The sequence below is a fragment of the Dufourea novaeangliae genome, unplaced genomic scaffold (assembly GCF_001272555.1).
Source record: "Dufourea novaeangliae isolate 0120121106 unplaced genomic scaffold, ASM127255v1 scaffold96, whole genome shotgun sequence".
NCBI classification, from domain to species: Eukaryota; Metazoa; Arthropoda; class Insecta; order Hymenoptera; family Halictidae; genus Dufourea; species Dufourea novaeangliae.
In genome coordinates, this window is record NW_015373974.1 from 363,475 (window position 1) to 382,340 (window position 18,866).

Consider the following 18,866-nt stretch of genomic DNA (forward strand, 5'->3'; position numbering starts at 1 on the left):
GGAGTGAAGTACTTTTTACAAGATGAAAATTAGAATTGATTTTTTATCAGAAAATTATATAAAATGTACGAGATAAATGTTCTTTTCGTTTTAGGCAATCTATATTAGAAAACACCTAATTTGTGCCCGTACTTGTATATTCACTATACATAGAGTAACAATATTAAATGATTGTCTCAATAAGACCTGCCTAAACTGTTGTTCACATAATTATGTTCCTTAAAAATCACAAGAAAGTACGACGGAGGCAATAAACTGATTTTTCAACTTTTATTACCAAAAGAATTTTATGTACAAGTAAGTCACTGTTCCGTGTCAGTGTATAAGTCGATATCTACATCATAACAAATATTAGTCTATTTTCCGTAGTAAATTCCTTAATGTATATTATCTTTCATTCTGTTTAAGTCTTGATTGTTAGCGCCTGAATAATGGCTCGTAGGCAATAAATAAATCTCACGGTTTATTTATTTCGTATCGATCATATTGCACGACTTCGATAAGAACAGTCGCCTGAATACACCACTCGGTTTAAATCACGATTCCGCTTACGTCGTCTCGTTCAGGGAAGAAAGCGATTGACTCTCACATTGGCAGAATGGTGGTTTTCCACAAACGAAAACCACGAATTCAATTACGATGCAAAAAAAAAAAATCCATACAAATAGAAAGCAATGTAAATGTCTTCGAAATTAATCCAATTCAAGCTTACATTACACATTCCACTTTTAATGAAAATGACACGTGCGTGCCTCTGCCATTGAAAGAGTGAACTTTTACAACAGAGATTATTTTCTTACCGTGACATACCTAATTTGCTTTTTCTTATAGTACATTTAAATCTAGAAAAATACAGTCTGTTTCATCTATCGACGCGTTGCTCGAACCTACCCAGAAATTTTTCGAATAAAAATACAATTTGTTTCTTAGCCGAGCAGAGCGATTCTTAAATAGTATCTGGGTACAATTATCGACTATCTAAATATTTTGGCTACAACCTTGTACGAGTTTTCTCAATTGTGACGTACAATGGAGAAACAGTGAAATTCTCTGTTTAACAGAGAACTCATCCTGGTAGCCATTAAGTAATAAAGAAGTAAAAGGTTGTCACTAACCATAATTGTTAATTACGAGTCCTTCTTGCAGTCCAAATCCGTAATCATAAGTATTTCTGTCAGACTTGAATTGTCCTCAACATAACCCAGTGTTCAAGTAACTGATGGCTTCTTAAGTGGTGATGCTACCCTACCTTTAACCATGTTTTCTCAATCACGTTTCACTTGCTTCAAGTTCTGTGAATAGTCTATTTGATCGTCCTCGTCTAAAAGAATCAAACAAAAGCTCGACAAACAAAAAATAATTTAATAAAAATATTCTTGGAGAATCCAATCACCTTCAGCTTCATCCTCATCCTCATTTAAGTTAGTGTCACTATTCTTCTGTTGGAGCTCCTTCGCGTCATCAGCCACGTCATAATGCTCGTCAAGAATTCTGTCTCCATCATTGAGGCTAAAAGTAATTGGGATGTGTTTTAATACATGCTTCGAACGACACGTTATCTGTCTATTATATTCTTATAAATGTCAATGGGAAATGAGAATTTCTCGATGGATGTACAAATTGTTCAATACAGCTGGTCAAAGTGATCAGTTTTCTGGTCACAAGGTTACGGAAAGTACCCATTTAAAGGTTTAGAAAGTTCAAGTAAGATTCTCTTCGAACCATTCAAACCTCTAAAAATGTTTTTCTAACCACAACCAGAAAAAGGAATGTGACTTGATCCAGTTGTGCGGCTCGCCTTGTATTAATTGTTAAAGGACGATCACCCTGGAAGTAAATGAATTTGACGTAAGATTATGTACACACCCAGGAAGTGGGAGATTATTGAGTTCGTCCCCAAATTCCTGGACACCAGGACCGACATCGGGTGATCCCCGCCTGTCAGACATCTGTCCATCGTTTTTTCTTTCCGGAAACCCCGGATCCAGATTTTCATTTTCAACCTCGTGTTCCTGGCTCCCTGTGTCCTTCTTTTTGGGATCGATCTTCTTCCTTGTTGCGTCCTCGTCCAGTTTCTCCTTGCGATTCTCTTGCCTCAGATCGATCATCACCGGAATCGGCGGTACACCCATCGGAAGTTTGGCCTTCAACGCCTGTTTCGCGGCCGGAAGCGATTTATCCGCGGCTGTGGATGCTGGATTAGGGTTACTCGCAGACGTTGATGTCTCCAGCCTCATTGCTGGGATGGACTTCATGGAACTACTTGCTGCAGTGCTCTGAAAAATTGATTCATTCAGGGATTAAATGAAAATTCTTGATCGCTGTAATAAAATTGTTTAGATGACAATGACAATTCTTTAAGTTATTAGTAGGTTTGATTCAATTTACAGAAATTGAAATCACACTAAAATGTACTCTATGAAGGATTCTATCGGGCTCTAAGTATTAGAAGTTGGATTCTAAGCTAAACATTATTATACTCTTTGTTATACTGAATTTTAAAAGCAAAATGGTGCAGATATCTACCTACGGCTTCTAGGGATAAAAGTTCCATGTGAAGTATATTAAAATGCTGATACACTAAAAATTAAATGCTGATATGATATTTGTTTTCGAGCATTAAGTCAATAATTACTGAGTTGATTTCTTGTAAATATTTTTGAGATCGGATTGTGTTAAATATAAGTAAATTACAGTGCAGATGTGTTAATATATACTTTCGAATAATATGTTTTAAGTAACCTGTAATAATAATGTAAAAGAAGTTTTGAAGTTATTAAATGCAGCAAGTTTTAGAGCATTCACTTACCTGTAAGAATTCTTTTGATAAAACAGAATAGGTGTTTTTCAAACCTAGGCCTCTTATTTGAAGCTACAAAAGCATATTACTATAGAAATTTGTATAAAGCATGCTGCTTGAGGAATAGAGAACCATCCAGCAGAAGTGAAAATATTCTAAAGATACGATTTATAATTTTTTTCTTAACACTTGAACTTTGTTTCAAATGACATTTCATAGAAACAACACTCAAATGCAACTATAATAGCAAAAACCGACTGCGGGGTAGTTTCGTTTAATAAAAAAGTAAGAGCAAAAAAGTTCTAATCTTCTGTGATCCATTTCAATTAGCAGAGTCTCCAATTAATGCCTCATGTATTAATATTATTGAGATAAGAGAATGGTAAAAAGAAAGCCAACTCACCAATTATTTTCACTTTCTTCATTTGTTTTTTTAACTTTTAAGGGATTAATGCAGATTTATATGTATCATTGTAGCAGACTAGTAAAATAGAAGCAGATTTTAGTTTCGTTACGTTGTGCAAGGGTGCCAGAAAAAATGCAAGCAGATCAAAATAATAACAATTTATTAAGGCATCATTGACACGAACATACAGGCACATTCAATACGGTTTGCAGGCTACATGTACATGATTCTTTTGTTCCTTCTTCACAGACTACAACATTCTTCTTCACAGATACAAATCATTAAGTATTGACAGCACAAGTTAAACCAAAAAGGTGAAATGAAAATGCGATCGACAATCACACAATCGCTAAAATAATTGTGACAAAAAAAATCACCGAAACCTTTTGTTTATTACAGCAAGTGTCTAAAATATTGCATTTGATCAAATTCTTAATTAAGAAGCCTACGTAAAAGTAAATGTTAATACCTAATGTAAAAATTTGTAAAAACCTTCAGCCGTTAAAATAATATAAATAAAACATGTTAGTGAATTTTGTATAGATTAACGAAACATTATAAACAAACTCATAGTTCTTTACAGTTCGGGTTTCTGATAAACACACGCACAAATTTGAGACAATGCGTGACAAAGTTCACGCTGACGCCAATAAAAAAAAATATATATATATAAAATACTTGTGTACACATCTGTCATTATATTTCACCCCATTTTTAATAGCATTCTAAAGACTGCGAAAGTTCGCATTCTTGGCACTAGACTTCTCTATCACCCTCACTTAATTACAAAATAGTCCGTAAGGCAACTCGCATATCACTGATATCACCTTTTAAAAACGAATGGAATCATTAATATTAAGTGAAATGACAGAAATAAAATTACCAGCTAAGTTGTCGTGTCATGCATTCAAGATTTCATTACCTCTTTCTCTCGTTTAACACTTTCCTATACATACAATTTTCTAACCTCATTAACAATAAATTTCTAACGTCTTTAGCCAAACAAACTGCTCGTATCGAGCACCACCATTGAACACACTCAATCCACAACAATTCACTAGAAATGCAAAGATAATCTGATATCCTATTGATTGCCACCAAATTGTCCAGAATCGATTAGTGAAAAATTATCTACAGCACCCAGTCATAAAAAGAAAAACCATGCAAGTTACGTGCATGTGTAAACATATTACCAAGTTAAGTTACACCAAAAAGGAATCTCAGATCCCTGCAAAGCAGATCTACAACTGAAGTGCATAAAGTCACACTTCCTTCAAATCTCCACAGGATGGAGCATGAATTTCTTTCTGGTTTGTGTAAAACAAAAAATACCTTAGCTTGTAAATGTTTACGTATCAAGTGCTTCTTGTCAAACGGTGCAAGTGTCTCTTCAAAATCAACAGCAAAAATCTGACCCGAAGCATAACCATTTATCAAGAAATTGACCTCTCAAGTGACTTCATTGTATGCTTCTCTTTCAAACTCATCACAGAACTTATCTTGAAGGATTTGACAAGACCCCAGCAAACAGTTTGTAGCTACCAAGCCTAATTTTATCAGTCAGACAGCAGACTGGCTTAAGCAACAAAACTGATTGAAACTTTTGCCTAACAACCTCCACATTATTCTGACCCACAATTTCTCTTTCTTTACGGTTTCTGTAGGGCACCAGTGTTCTCGTTGGACAATAGGAGCTCGTGCCTCGGTGAGTTTGAAGATGACTTTTTGTCGCCAACATTCTCATTGTCTCTACTGGGCGGTGGTATCACCTGTTTCGGCTGATCCTCATCAGGGTTCTCATTTCTCTCATCTCCAGATTTCTGATCGTTGTCTACACGCTGATCGTCTTCCTGCTTGTTTTTCTCGTAAACGTCATAGGGCAATGGCAACGGCAGCGAGTCACGCAGCTGCTCCGGGTCTCTCGCTTCGTTCGGGCCCACGGGAACGATGTTTCCGTTCTTCTGGGCGAAACGAATGTTGTTGTTCTCGTTCGTGTCGTCGACGACAGGTTGGTCGTTCGATTTTACGAAGTCCCCGATCGCGTAGTGATTAGGGGGCGGGTGTACGGGCTGCGGATTATTATTGTCGTTGTTGTTCAGTGGACTTACCTGTTGCAGTGGCGACGGACGATTCGGTTGCCCAGCGTTCCCTGCATCAGCGGACTTCATGTCTTGCCCCGTTTTCTGGGAAGTTCGGGGGCTCGCTATGCTTGGGCCAGGCGAAGTGCTTTTCGACAATTTCTGACAACAGAAGAGTTCAGGAACCGTTGCAATACAATATTCCCATATCGAACACTGATCTAATAGTTTCCGTCTGCCTTTGACAGAGTTACACTTGAATTCTAATACTGAAACTAGTAGTTATCCTTAGTGCTCTGAAGTTTTTCTAATGAAATGAAACTGCTTGGAACCGGTCACTACCAAAGTATAATTTTTATTCTCTGAACAAGTCTGGCTTACAGACAAGAAATAGAAATAAACATAACCTCATACCCTAGCTTCTTCCAGTTCACGGGTCAACTGAAACACTTCCTTTTTGAGATGCTCAATAGTGCTGTTCGTATTGCCATGATTCTTTAATAGATCTTTGTACTTGTCCTCAATTCTTCCCTTATCTGTCTCCACTTCCAGGTACTTGTTCTTCAGATGATTCATGTGAATCCGTAGCTCTTGAAGCGTTCCTTCCAGCTTGTTCATATCCTCCAGGGCTTGGCTCTCGTGTTTCTTGCACTCCTCCTGGAGATCCTGGTGCTCCGACTGCAGGATCTTGTACGTCTGCTGCAAGGATTCAAACCTCTGCATCGCCTCTCTGCCATCCTTGTCGCGTAGGGACTTCTCTCTAGAGGCACGTTGCTGGAGCTCCTGCTTCACTGCCACGTTTGAGCTCTTCTCCTCAGCCAGAGACTTCTCCAGTCGCACTTTGTACTCAAATATAACTGAAAACCAATTGCACAGGTCCATGAATACTCTTGTTCACAGACAAGTAATGTGTTAACTTTAAGTAAACCCTTTGATGTTCTGCAACTTTCAACATCTACTATACAATGAATATTGTGTATATCTTCCATACGTATTAATGTGTCCATGGAAACATTACAATTTTATTTAACCCTGTTAGTATTTACACCTTTAGAGAGAAGCAAATTATATTATGTACACATTTCTGGTATCCACATATTGTTTTAAATGATCTCAGATCTATCATTACTGGTGAAATACGAGAGCAAGACGTTAAGGATACCTAACTGTCGGGGGACAGTGATTCGTACCTTGAAGCTGAGCAGCAAGGGCCTCCTGCTGATGAGCACACTGGACGTGAAGTTCTCGAAGCCTGGCCATCTCCGAGGTAGCGGCCCGGTAAAGGATCACCAAAAGAACAACCACCACGCCACAACCCCCGTATACGGCCAGGCGGCCACCTCGGCCCCTGCCAAGTCGAGAACCGCTCATCTCTGAAAACATTGGAGACCATACTTCCTTTACTCCACCGATCACTGCAAATACACTTCAATATAATCTCCTGAAATCATTTTACCTCTATGCAATATAAGTACACTTTTGTGCTCTGAATCTACTTATACAAAGGGCATGGACAGAACTAGATTAATGTACAATTGCCACTGCAACTGAGAGATAGATGACATACATTTTTAACTCACTATTCAATCAGATTCCAAGTAAAATTAAAACACCAGATATTAAGAAAATAATATATTGTATCTTGAATGCACAGTGTTGCCATTTGGCAACAGACACGTTTTTCAAATAAAACAATCCACAAAAATGATGTGGATATTTTTCATTATTTTTCTATAGTTTCATGGCACATAGGGTAGCAATTTCTGAATGATCAAAGGCTTGGGTGAAACCTACAAAAATCTGTTTTTGAGAATGTTGCTAGCACAAAGGAAAATTAGAAGAAAACTGAAGGAAACAACATTTTTAAGAAAATATTCGTAAATCAGACTCTCGATATATAATACATAGTTTCTATATAATAAAGAAACTGAAAATTGAATATTCATTCAAGAGAAAACGTTACTGTATCCTTTTGTTTCCCGCAGTGAAGAGAAAACGAAGAATAAGGTCAAGGGGTGAGAGAGGCTCACAAACAGGAAAGTAATTTACGCCGGCACTTGTCATAGTCAACGTCTCGGCGTTAACTGCGAGTGAAAGTCGATGACTGCAACGGGTCATACAATATAGACGGACAGATGGCTACGAAAATTCTACCGTCATTTCGAAATGTAAATTTGTTTACCTTAAACGATGTAGACAGCGTTGCCAATCACAAAACCGCCAGTCTGGTTGGTCGGAAATCTTGCGTTTGGCGGAGGCCGTGTGCCTAAAGGTGTCAAATTTCAAGAGGCAAAACGTCATAGGCAAATGGCTGAACATTTTTTTTGCTTATACTACATTATGCTACAAAACTCAAGGTACCATTGCCAGACTGGCAACACTGCCTGCATCGTTTAAGGTAAAAAATTTGCAATTGGAAATGACGTTGGAATTTCGCGTAGTCAATAATTCCTGTTTTATTCCCCACATATTTCTTGTCGTTGTGTCATTTCTTCAATCAATTATACCTGTTGAAGCTTCAATTCACCACGGCTGAATATTATTCACGCTTTCGCTTCACGATCCTAACCCAACTTCTGTGGAATTTGATTTCCTAATAAGGGCGCCCCACGCTTTTATTATTCGTCATATAAAATTGTAGATGAATTTTATAAAGAGAATCATTCTTACGATAAATTATTTGCTAAAAATAATTATTTTGCTCTTTTGAGTTCATTAATTATTTTATGCGTTTCAAATATAAGTGTATTTCATACAAAATTTTCTTATCTTTTTTTATATCCGAACTTCTGTTTTCATTTACTCATTATCTGAGTACATGACAAATTCATCAATCTGCCGTCTTCTATTTACTACATTTAAGTATCCAAGACCTGGATTACTAATTGTTACATTTTGAAGTCTAAATGATTCCTCGGAATTTGGACTCATGAAGTAACTGTACACCTCAGATGTCTAACATCTAAAGCTGTACTATTTTCACACTCTGATAAGATAGCTATCTATTTGAATAAGAAACAAACTGTGAAAAATGTAGACAGGTTGGCTAGCAACTGGGACAACAAAAGTGTTTTTAGATTACAGAAATAGGATCAAAATAAAATCCGTTAATATACCGAAAAATGCAGGTTCAAATCATCTTTCAGAGATATAAATCAGCATAGAACAGACGGAGAACCGTGGCCAATAAAGGAGACTGCAACTAAACGGTGAACAATTCCCGCGAAAGCAGATTTTTAGAAGATGACTGCTCAAGCGCCACGATCCTCCGAAGCGTGCAAGCGAGCACACTGGAGACGAGGGAATTGGCCGGCATTAAATTTAACGAGCAAAGAACAAGGCCGCAGAATTTGTAATGGTAGCGACTAGTGCTCGGAAACTTAAACGGAGGCTAGCTCGTCCTAATTATGTCTTCCGTCCATGTTTTCTCCTCACGTGTCTTCGCCCCGGCGATTCTAATAAGTTCCAGCTTCCTTGAGAACCTGTTACTCGTAAACGATGCAATAAAACGTCCAGAGGCAACCTTGTTCCTGGAGTCCAGACTACATACTTTATGGCATTCATATTTGTTCTAGGTTAGGTTGTGTTGCATTCGTGTTTGGTCTAGGTTATGTTGTATTGCATTCATTTGGTTTGGTCACATATGGATGTACCCTCGCGAGGAAACTCGACTTCCACTAGAGGAAAAAGTCGCGTAGAAGAAAAGTCTCTTACCACTTAGTAAATTTATTTTAAGCACTGAAATAAATGTTAATTTGACATAAATTTCAGAAACTTCCGAATCCAAATGGTAGAAAGCCCTTTCCCCACGCCACTTTTTCCCCTAGCGGAAGCAGAGTTTGCTCGCGAGGGTACATTCTTGGTTACCCAAATTGTTCATTGTGACTTGGGTACATGAGATGCTAGTGAACTGATTAGAATAATCGAGGTAGCTCTGAACTTTCTGTTGAGGTAGATCTAACTAGATACCCCTATTTATAGTAGTACCTGAAATCATAATCGGATCCTAAGTAAATTAAGAAAAATACTTCATTCCTGGTAAGAATAATACTTAATTCCTGGAGTTTGACTATCGAAGGGTTAAATGGTTCATGAGAGCATTTGGTTACCCAAATTCCTAATTCTGGCTAGAGGTAGATAAAAAATAAATATCCTGATTGGAAGAGTGTGGTCAGACTTAGTTTTGTACTTATTATATCAGAGGTACTTGAATCCTTTGGTGCTATTACGAACATGCTACCCATTAGCTTCACCTCAACCTCTAATAAAGATCTTTTTATAAAGATTCTCTTGTAACGATTTGCTAGGTTCGTTAAAACAATTTATGTGGAATAATTTTGAAGGTCTATCCACATGTCTTGGTACCAATTAAGTCTGGCAATTAACCAAGTCACCTACATTTTTCGTCAACACCTATTTCGAATTTCTTTAGATTTTTGCATAGTTTGTAGATCATTGATAAGACCTAGAAATATATCTCTATACACAAAGCAATCAAGTACCTACAATTAGAAGCATAATTCTAGTGCCCATTTTATTTCTATCGCAAGACTACACGATTATCAATGAATACCCGCCAGACAGGTATTAATTTAAATGCTAATCAACTACAAACACGTTTGCAAATGGTATAACACGTTGCATGGCGCATTTCCACTTCCTACATCACAAAGAAGTCAAAGTGAACACCACAACAGCGGGAAGATACCGCAGACCATTTGTCTCCTGCCTCCCAGTTTAATCCATCTTAATTATATCCCCTGAAAGGCACCAACGTACACGAGGAGAATTATAATCGTATAACTCGTCCTACCGTTGCTTCATACACTGCCCCAGAGTTGGAAAAGTGTGTACTTCAATTAATCCTTGTAGTACAGTCCGCCAAAGTCGATGACTGGGTCGATAATGACCCACCACTTGGTCAACCACGGCCCATGACAGGATCTCCCAAAAATTCTCACTCGTAAACAGTTTGATGAATGTGTACGTCGATGGGTCGCCAGTGACCCGGCCATATTGGATACCAGTCAACGGCCAATGTTTTCAACAGTTATTTTTATCGTTTCAGCGTAGAACCGCGACAAATGGGCGATACATGCTTTGTCATGATACCTCTTTTATCGCGATCTATCGATATCTGTCTGTGAACCGGTCCAAACAACGTTTTTTTCAATACCACGAAGCCACCTTTATTTTATTCTGGAAATTGGATATTCCGTGTTACCTGCGGTTCGCGTCTGCACGGGGTGGGAGGTTGAATTACAAGGACAGGGTGCAACGGGAGGAGATTCTCGAGAGGGTTCGAGCTCCATGGTAATCTCGAGATGGTGAAAAAAACCGTGACTGTGACCTTGAAGAGGTTATTCGTGTCTTTCACATTACCAGTGACCGGGTCACTTTGGACCCGAGCTTTAAAATGTTAAAAAATTATACTAATTACTTGACTAGTCCATATCCTTTACAACACTGCCGGTGGCAGAGTCACTTTTGACCCGAGAGTTATAATATATAAGCATACTAATTGCTCGGCTAGGCGATTATGTATGGTTTACGACACGACCAGTGATCTGGTCACTTTTCACCTGAAATGTAGAACTCGAAAAAAATATACTAATTACTCAATTAGACGAGTCTTATATGTCTGATGAGTATGAGTACGCGTCTGTGACCACGTATAAAATAACAATAAATAAATCTGTTTAACAATAATAAATATGTTTTGATAAATTCCGTCACCCGAGTCTCTACTATGTTTCATTATTAATAAAATCGCGTTAAACCTGATTAAGATTCACCGACATGAAGCAAATTTAATTTCGCTTAATAATTCAAACCTGCGCCGCGGCACCATGAAATTTCCCGCCATTTCGATTTAATATACAGCCTGCGTAATATGCGGTCCGCATTTCATAAAATTTTGGAAGCGAAATTACCGGCTGCCACGCGAACGAAACTATATCTAATTTAATATCAACAACGAATACTCTAATGAAATGTAACCTTCTGAGGGGGAAAAAAATGTTAATAACAATTTCCGGTAATTGGAGGTTAGCGGGAATACTTAACCCTTTGCACCCAGTCATCGGATAAATATCAACGAACCGAAAATGTTCACATAAATTCCTAATTTCTATTAAATGTACCAGTCAAGAGTGAAAGTGGCATAAGTCATAGGTATTTTTCGGCTTCGAAACTTCAGTTACATAATTTCTGTTCTTATTCATGAACAATACATTTGGAACTCAAGGATAAATAGATGTGGGTTTCAGAGAAATTCAAGAAAAATTTATTTTTAACCATTTGAGCTACTAAATTTTTATTCTGATCCACTGTGTATCGTTCCACACGATCGGGGTATTAAAATATACGCGCGTTTCAAGAATTTATACGGCCTTTCTGGGATAACTTATGCGTCGGTAGAGGCGAGCAAGGACGCACTGAGAGTCGAAGGTCTTCGGCGGCCGATAAATGCATAGAAAGGCGAATCGACTAGCGGGAAAACTTATTGTTCCTTCACTGTTACCCGACAGCTGATTACCATTAGGACTTTTAATACCTCATGGCTTGTGTTACTATAGGTTAATTAGTAGTAAGCAAATGTTAATTTAAACAATATATAATATATAACAAAAATAAATTTTTTATTATAAAAACATTCGGTCAAAACGAAATTTATCCCAATAATATTTCGTTTACCAAAATCTAAAAATCATTTAAACAAAAACATTGTGCAAGCTTTATTTAAATAATTTATTCATGATTTGTTCAAATAACAAATAACTACTCCGTCCTTTTATTGGAAGTTTCATAATATTATTTTTTTTTACATAACTGAAATAACGATTGGTTTGAATAATGGTCTGACGTCCTCAAAAACTTGGGTCACAGTTGACCCGGGTATGGTCGTCCAAGAGTTAAAAGTCGACGATTCTAACGTATATACGTAGAGAAGGTTCTCACAGTTTCTCCAATTCCTGGTGCGATCGAATGACCCGGTTCCCCTTCCCCATGCCCCCACCCCAAACCGGAATTTGTCGATCCATCAGAGTTTCGATCGACTATATGTACAGGGTGTTCCGTATAATCAATGTCTAATGAAGGTAGGTCCTGAAATAAATCCTTTCGATGCAAAATCAAATTTTATATTTACTGTGCATTTGATGTCTCAAGTGAATCACTTCACAAAATATCGAATGTAAATAGAAGAAGTGTTTGACGACAATAACAAAATAAGGATGGAATATTTGAAAAGCCTGGAATTCTGAAACTAATTGCATTTGTTTCAGCCGTATGTGGCCATTAGTTTACGAAATATTCGATGTTCAGTGCTGACGAACCTTCGAACACTAATCGACGATTTACTGTAATGTCTCAAGAAATGCAAAGGACTGTCACAAATCAGAGTCTCACACCAAATAATAAGATTAACATAATTGCTCTCTGTCAGCCAACTTCCAAAGCTAAAGGTTTACACTTTCCAAGAAAACACATTTTCCAAGTCGTATCGCTTTTGTAGCAAGTGTGCTATGTCGAAGATCCGTAACAAATTGTAAAAATATACTTCTGTAGTTTTCATCGAAAGGATTGATTGCAGGACCTCTGTTGACCAGACATTTTTTTTACACCACTGTGTTCATTACTGTAAGTACCTAAAATGTTAGACCCATTTTATTTCGAACACCCTGTATAACACTGGTTGCCGCAGCGCGTGGCTTGGTCGAGACTGTTTGGCTCGCCAAAACTGTTTGACGGGCGCGAATTGGCCAGCCGTGAACACGTTCCGTCGGCTAGGCTCGTCGAGCCAGAGCATATATGGGTAGATTGAAGTGAATCATAGATGGTTCATGGGAGTATCAGGTTCCACAATTGCACACGCAAGCCGTGCCAAATAATTTTCCAAAAGCAAGTTCCCTACAAATCTACTGAGTTTTACAAAAAAAATCAGAATCTTCCGGGGACCGAAGTTCCCTTTGTTAAGCTGCGTCTACACTGTATAGCATAACATATTATTATAGCAAAGTTACAGAACTTGTTAGAAAAACCGAAAGAAAAATGTTATATAACATTTTTCGTGTCATATTACAAGTTATATGATATCCAAATGTGACGCCATTATTAAGTAACGAGATGCAAAATGTTATACAAACTTGTTACAGACTCTTCCATGAGGTATAATTTTCTAACAAATTATAATAATATCAATCTATGAAATTTTCCCGATTCAGTAGGATTTGGATATACATGGAACTGGGCAGAATTTTATTCGAATAATACACAGTGAAAAGCTGCAGTTTCTATGGGTGTCGTTCTGAGCTTTAAACAGTCAATGAGATTAAATTATAAAATTTATAATATTAAATGAGATTAATTATTAAATTAAGATTAATGTTCGACAAATGTCGATTCATTCATAAAGAAGTATTATTATATCATAAAAATTGAAATTTTCACGTTTAAACAATTTAAAATGACGAAATACATTTTCTAATCTTTTATTCCTTATTTGAAAGTTTTTATCTAGATAATGAATTTGCCCATCTCTGCATGGAACAGAGGTCCACGATAAAGGCGAGGAGAGCCGAATCAAATAATTTTACAAAAGGACTTTTTGTGCCCAAAGTCGGAACACCGATAACGGTATATACGACACAGAAATATGTCCGTTTCATCATGGACCGCCATCAGTATCAGGGTAACACGAGCACAGAGAAAGGTTAACGCCTGAAATCGGACACCGGTAATTAGGATAGCGCCGCTTTTATCGGTGCCGCGTCTGTCGGTTCCGCGAAACGGAAATTACATCCGTGTAGCCTGGCTCGTCGACGACCCGCTCGTCCTTGCCAGTCCCGCGAATTAGCGAGGATGTTTGCCCAGGGAGACGATACGTCTCGACCAGACGAAAAACGCGCGCACGCTGCCCAGGAGGCGTTTGGCCATACAGCAGCCGTCTCGAATACGAGTTCACTGACACTTCCGAGCACGCGCGATAGATCCCCGTCCTTTACTGTCCGCTTTCACGCGTGCACGCACGGGTCTTCCCTCTGCCCCATGTGCAGCCGTTAACTTCAATTAATTTTCATATGGCCAGTTTTCAAGTGTCCATATTTTTTCAAATTTATCTATAAAGAGGACAAACAGGACTATATCCTCATTTTTTCTCAAATTTTTCATTAGTGCCCCCCTATTATAAATCTTAATCTAGGCCTGAATACGGTTTCCGATATTTACAATGTCATTCAATGACGTATTATTAATCCAATGTTATTATCTTTTATTTTTTGGTTATCGAAAACGATACATGTTAAACGTGTATCGGGAATTTGGCATGAGTAACGATGGACATAACTCTAAACAAGCACATAAATTCTCACCGATTTATTGACTAGTGATTAATCGGGTCAATCTCAGCCCATTCACATGATTGGCCTGTTGCAATTTTATGCTCCTGGCTTGACAATATTTTTCAGCAACGTTCATAAAATATTCGGATGTCGAGAGAGCCCCGTAAATGTTGCACGGTGGACAATTTTATCGTCAATACGATAGAGTTCTCAGAAGGCCACTGTAAAACCGGTTTATAGCGAACCGGCATAGTGTATAAGCTCCATAAACGCGACGTTCTCAAGATACACACTCCGCGCAGCATTGGAAATTCAACGTGCAATTAAGAAAATCGCCTGTATCGTTTAGTTACATTTTATTCTTGTTCACATCGCTAACCGAAAGTGATATAAATTTAATTTTCGGAAGATGAATGCTTCATCGTAAAAAAATAAAAAAAATGACAGTTTCACTAACTAATTACATAATATTAATCGTGTAAGGAATTTAATTTTCGGGAAAAAATGTATCACCATGAAAGAATAAAAAAAATTAATTAAACAATACTGATCATACATTGTGTCAGTTACTGTATACGTTTTGTTAAAAGGATATGCAGGTTTGTTCACAAATATCAGTAACCGTTCCAGACTAAAGACAGAAGGTATAACCCCAATTTTCGTGAAATTCCAACATTGTGTCGAACTGCAGTGACCATACGTGCCATCCGGTACGTGAGATCATCGTTAACCTTAATGACCCACCTTTGATTGCCTGATTGCATCGCGTTAAATAACACCCTTCATCCGTATGGCTTCTGTTCGTTTATTTTTACCGTGAAATAAGAAACACATGTATAACTCCATGGGAAATAATCGAAAAAAAAATTTTGTTAAATTCTTGAATATTCAATTAAAACACGCGCATTAACGAAAATACACAAAAAAAAAATCACTTACTATATCCACGCTGCCGGAAATTTATCCGAGAGATTCCATCGCAAATATTTACCCATATTACCCAACTTTTATCGCGGGTTATCGAGCATTGTTATCGGTGCATATCGTTTATCAATCTCTTCTGTACGCATTGATCGTGATTGTCGCGGGGAAACAAAATTATACATTTTATACGGGGTGATTAACCTCGAAGTTACTTGACAAATTATTCCACTGCACGAAGAAAATTAATCAAATGGTGTCAAACACCAAGGTTCGCGGCACTTTTTATACTACCTGTTATAAATCAAATTTTTTAACACAAAAGTTATGGAGCTTCTTAACTCTTTCAGACCTAGTGGTCAGATTTATGTACCTGAAGTTTTTTACAATTTCACACAAAGGCTTAGGTACAATGTGTTGCAGACCCATATAATTCTTAGAAATTTGAATTTGTTCATGTTCTGAATGTTTTTAGCGGGTCTAGTGAATTCAGAATTGAACAAAAAAAAACCCTAAAAAAGTTTTTTGTAACAAAATATTCAGTCTACTGAGTTAAAATGTGTAATTAAATATATTTTTTTACTCTTAAAAGAAAATTCAGGTCTGAAATGTTAAGAAACTTTATAAAAAATTTATAAAAATTTTATAAAAGTTCAGCTTACATTCATCTTCAGAAATTCTTAAAGATGACCCAATTTAGGGACGCAGTGGGCAAGCTCTGAGGGACTAGTCCTTTCACATTGTAATAAGACGATACATTGTATGCAGAATACATTACATACATTACGTTTATATTCCTATGAAACCTGAGGAGGAGTTTTGTTACACAACCTTACCCAAAAGTGAAAAAATATCGATCACAAAATTAACACAATGAACTTCGTTATACTAAATGGCTAGAGTCAGTCTCTAACACAGTAATAGGGTTGATACAATTTAAAGTTTTCAAAACCACGCGAGTCACATCAGATTTCGCAACTGAACCGGAATCACTTAAAACCCTGCACATATATTGGGCCTAACCCAGACCATACCCAAAAACATTGATCAGTGCACAAAAAAATTTCCGTTGACCGACAGTTCACGAGCCAATCGATCAGGAACGTTTAACGTTTTCCACTTCTTAAATTACACTACATTTTCCATATCGACACTATCCAGCACAGTTGGGCAAATTCATCCCCCAAATAGTATTCTTTCTAAAACTACTTCGCCATTTTCTATTGATTAAACGTGGAAATTCTAAAATTTTTTATAACAAAATAACACTTCTTACAATCCTACAATCTCATTAACCGATAACCTCTTCAGGGATAAATTATTAAAACCAGAAAAGAATAACTTTCTTTGTCAACTGCATCTATTTAAAATACATTTATGAATATTAATGACCAGACTGCGAATTTTATGTATTTATAGCATACACTATCATCTTGAAATAAAAATAATAAAATTTTTCATAACACTTAATGAAAATTTCGTGTTATTTGAAACTTGATAAAAACTTTAATCCAACGAATAAGTTTCTTTTGAATTCCAATCTCAGCGAATTAGTCCATAAAAATCTCTATTTGCATAAACATCCGCAGTTTATTAATGATAATCACTTGGTAAGATATCCTTTCTTTTTCTCAGGGAACTTCCAAGCGAGTGTCTATTCACAATAATATTCATCGTATCTTTGTAAGCACGCTTCAATAAAAGAAATATATAGACATACATCTTAGTATTCCTCAAGAGGTTAAAAGTCAGGATACGACACTATTCAACACTATTCAAATATAACTCTGCCCAACGGAATCCTACTGTTTCACATTGTATCACATCGATCTTCCAAGAGACTAAAATAACGCACAGCACAGACACGGTTTCTTAGGTCAAACGAAGTTAGGTTCCCTACCTCATGCACAACGCGAGCCACCGTACTTTCAGCTCTCCATCATCGTCCTCGAGATTCTTCTTGTCCCGTAGGAGACGTGTTCTGTAGACACAAGAGACGCGAGCACGCGATCGTCCGGCCAGCCAGACGGAATAATGTCACACGAGACACCTGAAAGTGTACCGATGCTCGACAAGGTTAGGAGAGTACGCGCGCAGTACAAGGAACGCCACGAACTCTAAACAGTGTACGACGCCTCGGCGTCCCCTTCCCCTTCCGTCCGCCATCGACGCTGTGGGGACTTGTTTGTAGGTGTGTGTAAGTATGTGGTTTTGCGCGCCAAATTTGAATGATAGCTTTGTCGATAGACTTAACCTGCATATATTCATTGTTCATATAATTTATTACAACAATCTGTTACTGTCAATATGAATGTTTTATTACGAAGTTACTCTGATCCGAAGAAAAAAGTTATATTTCAGGTAGCTCTTTCATTCAGGGGGAGTAGTTGTAGGGACTTGTTTGTAGTTTTGCGCGCCAAATTTGAATGTTGAAGTTTGATAATAATTTATTGATTAATTTAGACGTTCAGTTTTTATGTTTAATTATCGTTGCTAAGTTTTGTAAATAATTTTTATTAATAAATTTGTTATCCTTGAGTTTAGACGTGTATACATTTATTTATAAACCGTTGATACCATGCAACGCCATAGCGGCACGGGCCTCGACTAATCGCGCGCCGCCACTTCGGCCGCCGACCAATGCCGCGGCGCGAGTGCTGCCAATCGTTCCTCGTGAAATGTTCCAACATGAACGCCGGAAGTTCTTGGATCCCGTCGCTGGGTGTCGACGACAACGAAGCTGATATGTTTATGGGAATATCTACGTAGGGTGACGAAAAAGAAAACCTTTTATAACTTTTGCCTGGTTTGTAAATGTTTATGAAGGTTCATCGAATGTACCGGGTGGAAATTTTTCTTTGTTCAATTTGGTAGATTGATTATGGTTTGGATGAAGGGCGAGAGTATTGAATTTAGAGGCTGGAAGATTGTAAAGAATTTTTGAGAATATAAACGGACATGTCTATTTAGGTTGATTCAGAGCACTTAGCTCGTTAGATCGATTAAGGTGGACATCGTGATGTCGACTGGAGTTTCTTGTTCCGCGAACGAAAGCACGAGATGTGAGAGTGACCTTCTTCCTGATACTGGGTCGCCGACGAGTTTCTTGTTTGAAGACGATGCATTTCGTTGATTTCGCCTTTTCCGGAGATTTCCTTTTTAATGGAAATTATACGAAAATTCGTGGGATAGTTTGATTTAAGTCAAGAGAGAATGGTATAAATGACAGAAAATTTATAGAATTTAAAAAATTTTATGTCAAATTATTATGTCATTCGTGAATATTTACAATAGAGGAATAATATTTGACGAAAGTAGAA

The 18,866-nt window shown here is 37.5% G+C and overlaps 1 protein-coding gene across 1 annotated transcript; it reads right to left on the reverse strand.

The window, feature by feature from the left end:
• Positions 1-1,265: 1,265 nt before the first annotated feature.
• Positions 1,266-17,560, reverse strand: LOC107187013 (Golgi integral membrane protein 4-like). Its single transcript, XM_015575002.1, has 7 exons — positions 17,447-17,560; positions 6,475-6,657; positions 5,699-6,141; positions 5,315-5,446; positions 1,867-2,276; positions 1,394-1,509; positions 1,266-1,321 (listed from the first exon to the last, which is right to left on the reverse strand). Exons 2-7 carry the CDS (start codon positions 6,653-6,655, stop codon positions 1,266-1,268), a joined length of 1,338 nt encoding a protein of 445 aa, XP_015430488.1. The 5' UTR covers positions 6,656-6,657; positions 17,447-17,560.
• Between the last annotated feature and the right edge of the window lie 1,306 nt (positions 17,561-18,866).

What these genes read in the sequence shown, in the direction of transcription:
- LOC107187013 (XM_015575002.1), bottom strand. Translation starts at nt 6,655, where the DNA reads ATGAGCGGTTCTCGACTTGGCAGGGGCCGAGGTGGCCGCCTGGCCGTA. An exon ending in CCTTGCTGCTCAGCTTCAAG is followed by an intron (nt 6,142 to 6,474) that starts GTACGAATCACT and finishes ATTGGTTTTCAG; the next exon opens with TTATATTTGAGTACAAAGTG. An exon ending in GTGAACTGGAAGAAGCTAGG is followed by an intron (nt 5,447 to 5,698) that starts GTATGAGGTTAT and finishes TTCTGTTGTCAG; the next exon opens with AAATTGTCGAAAAGCACTTC.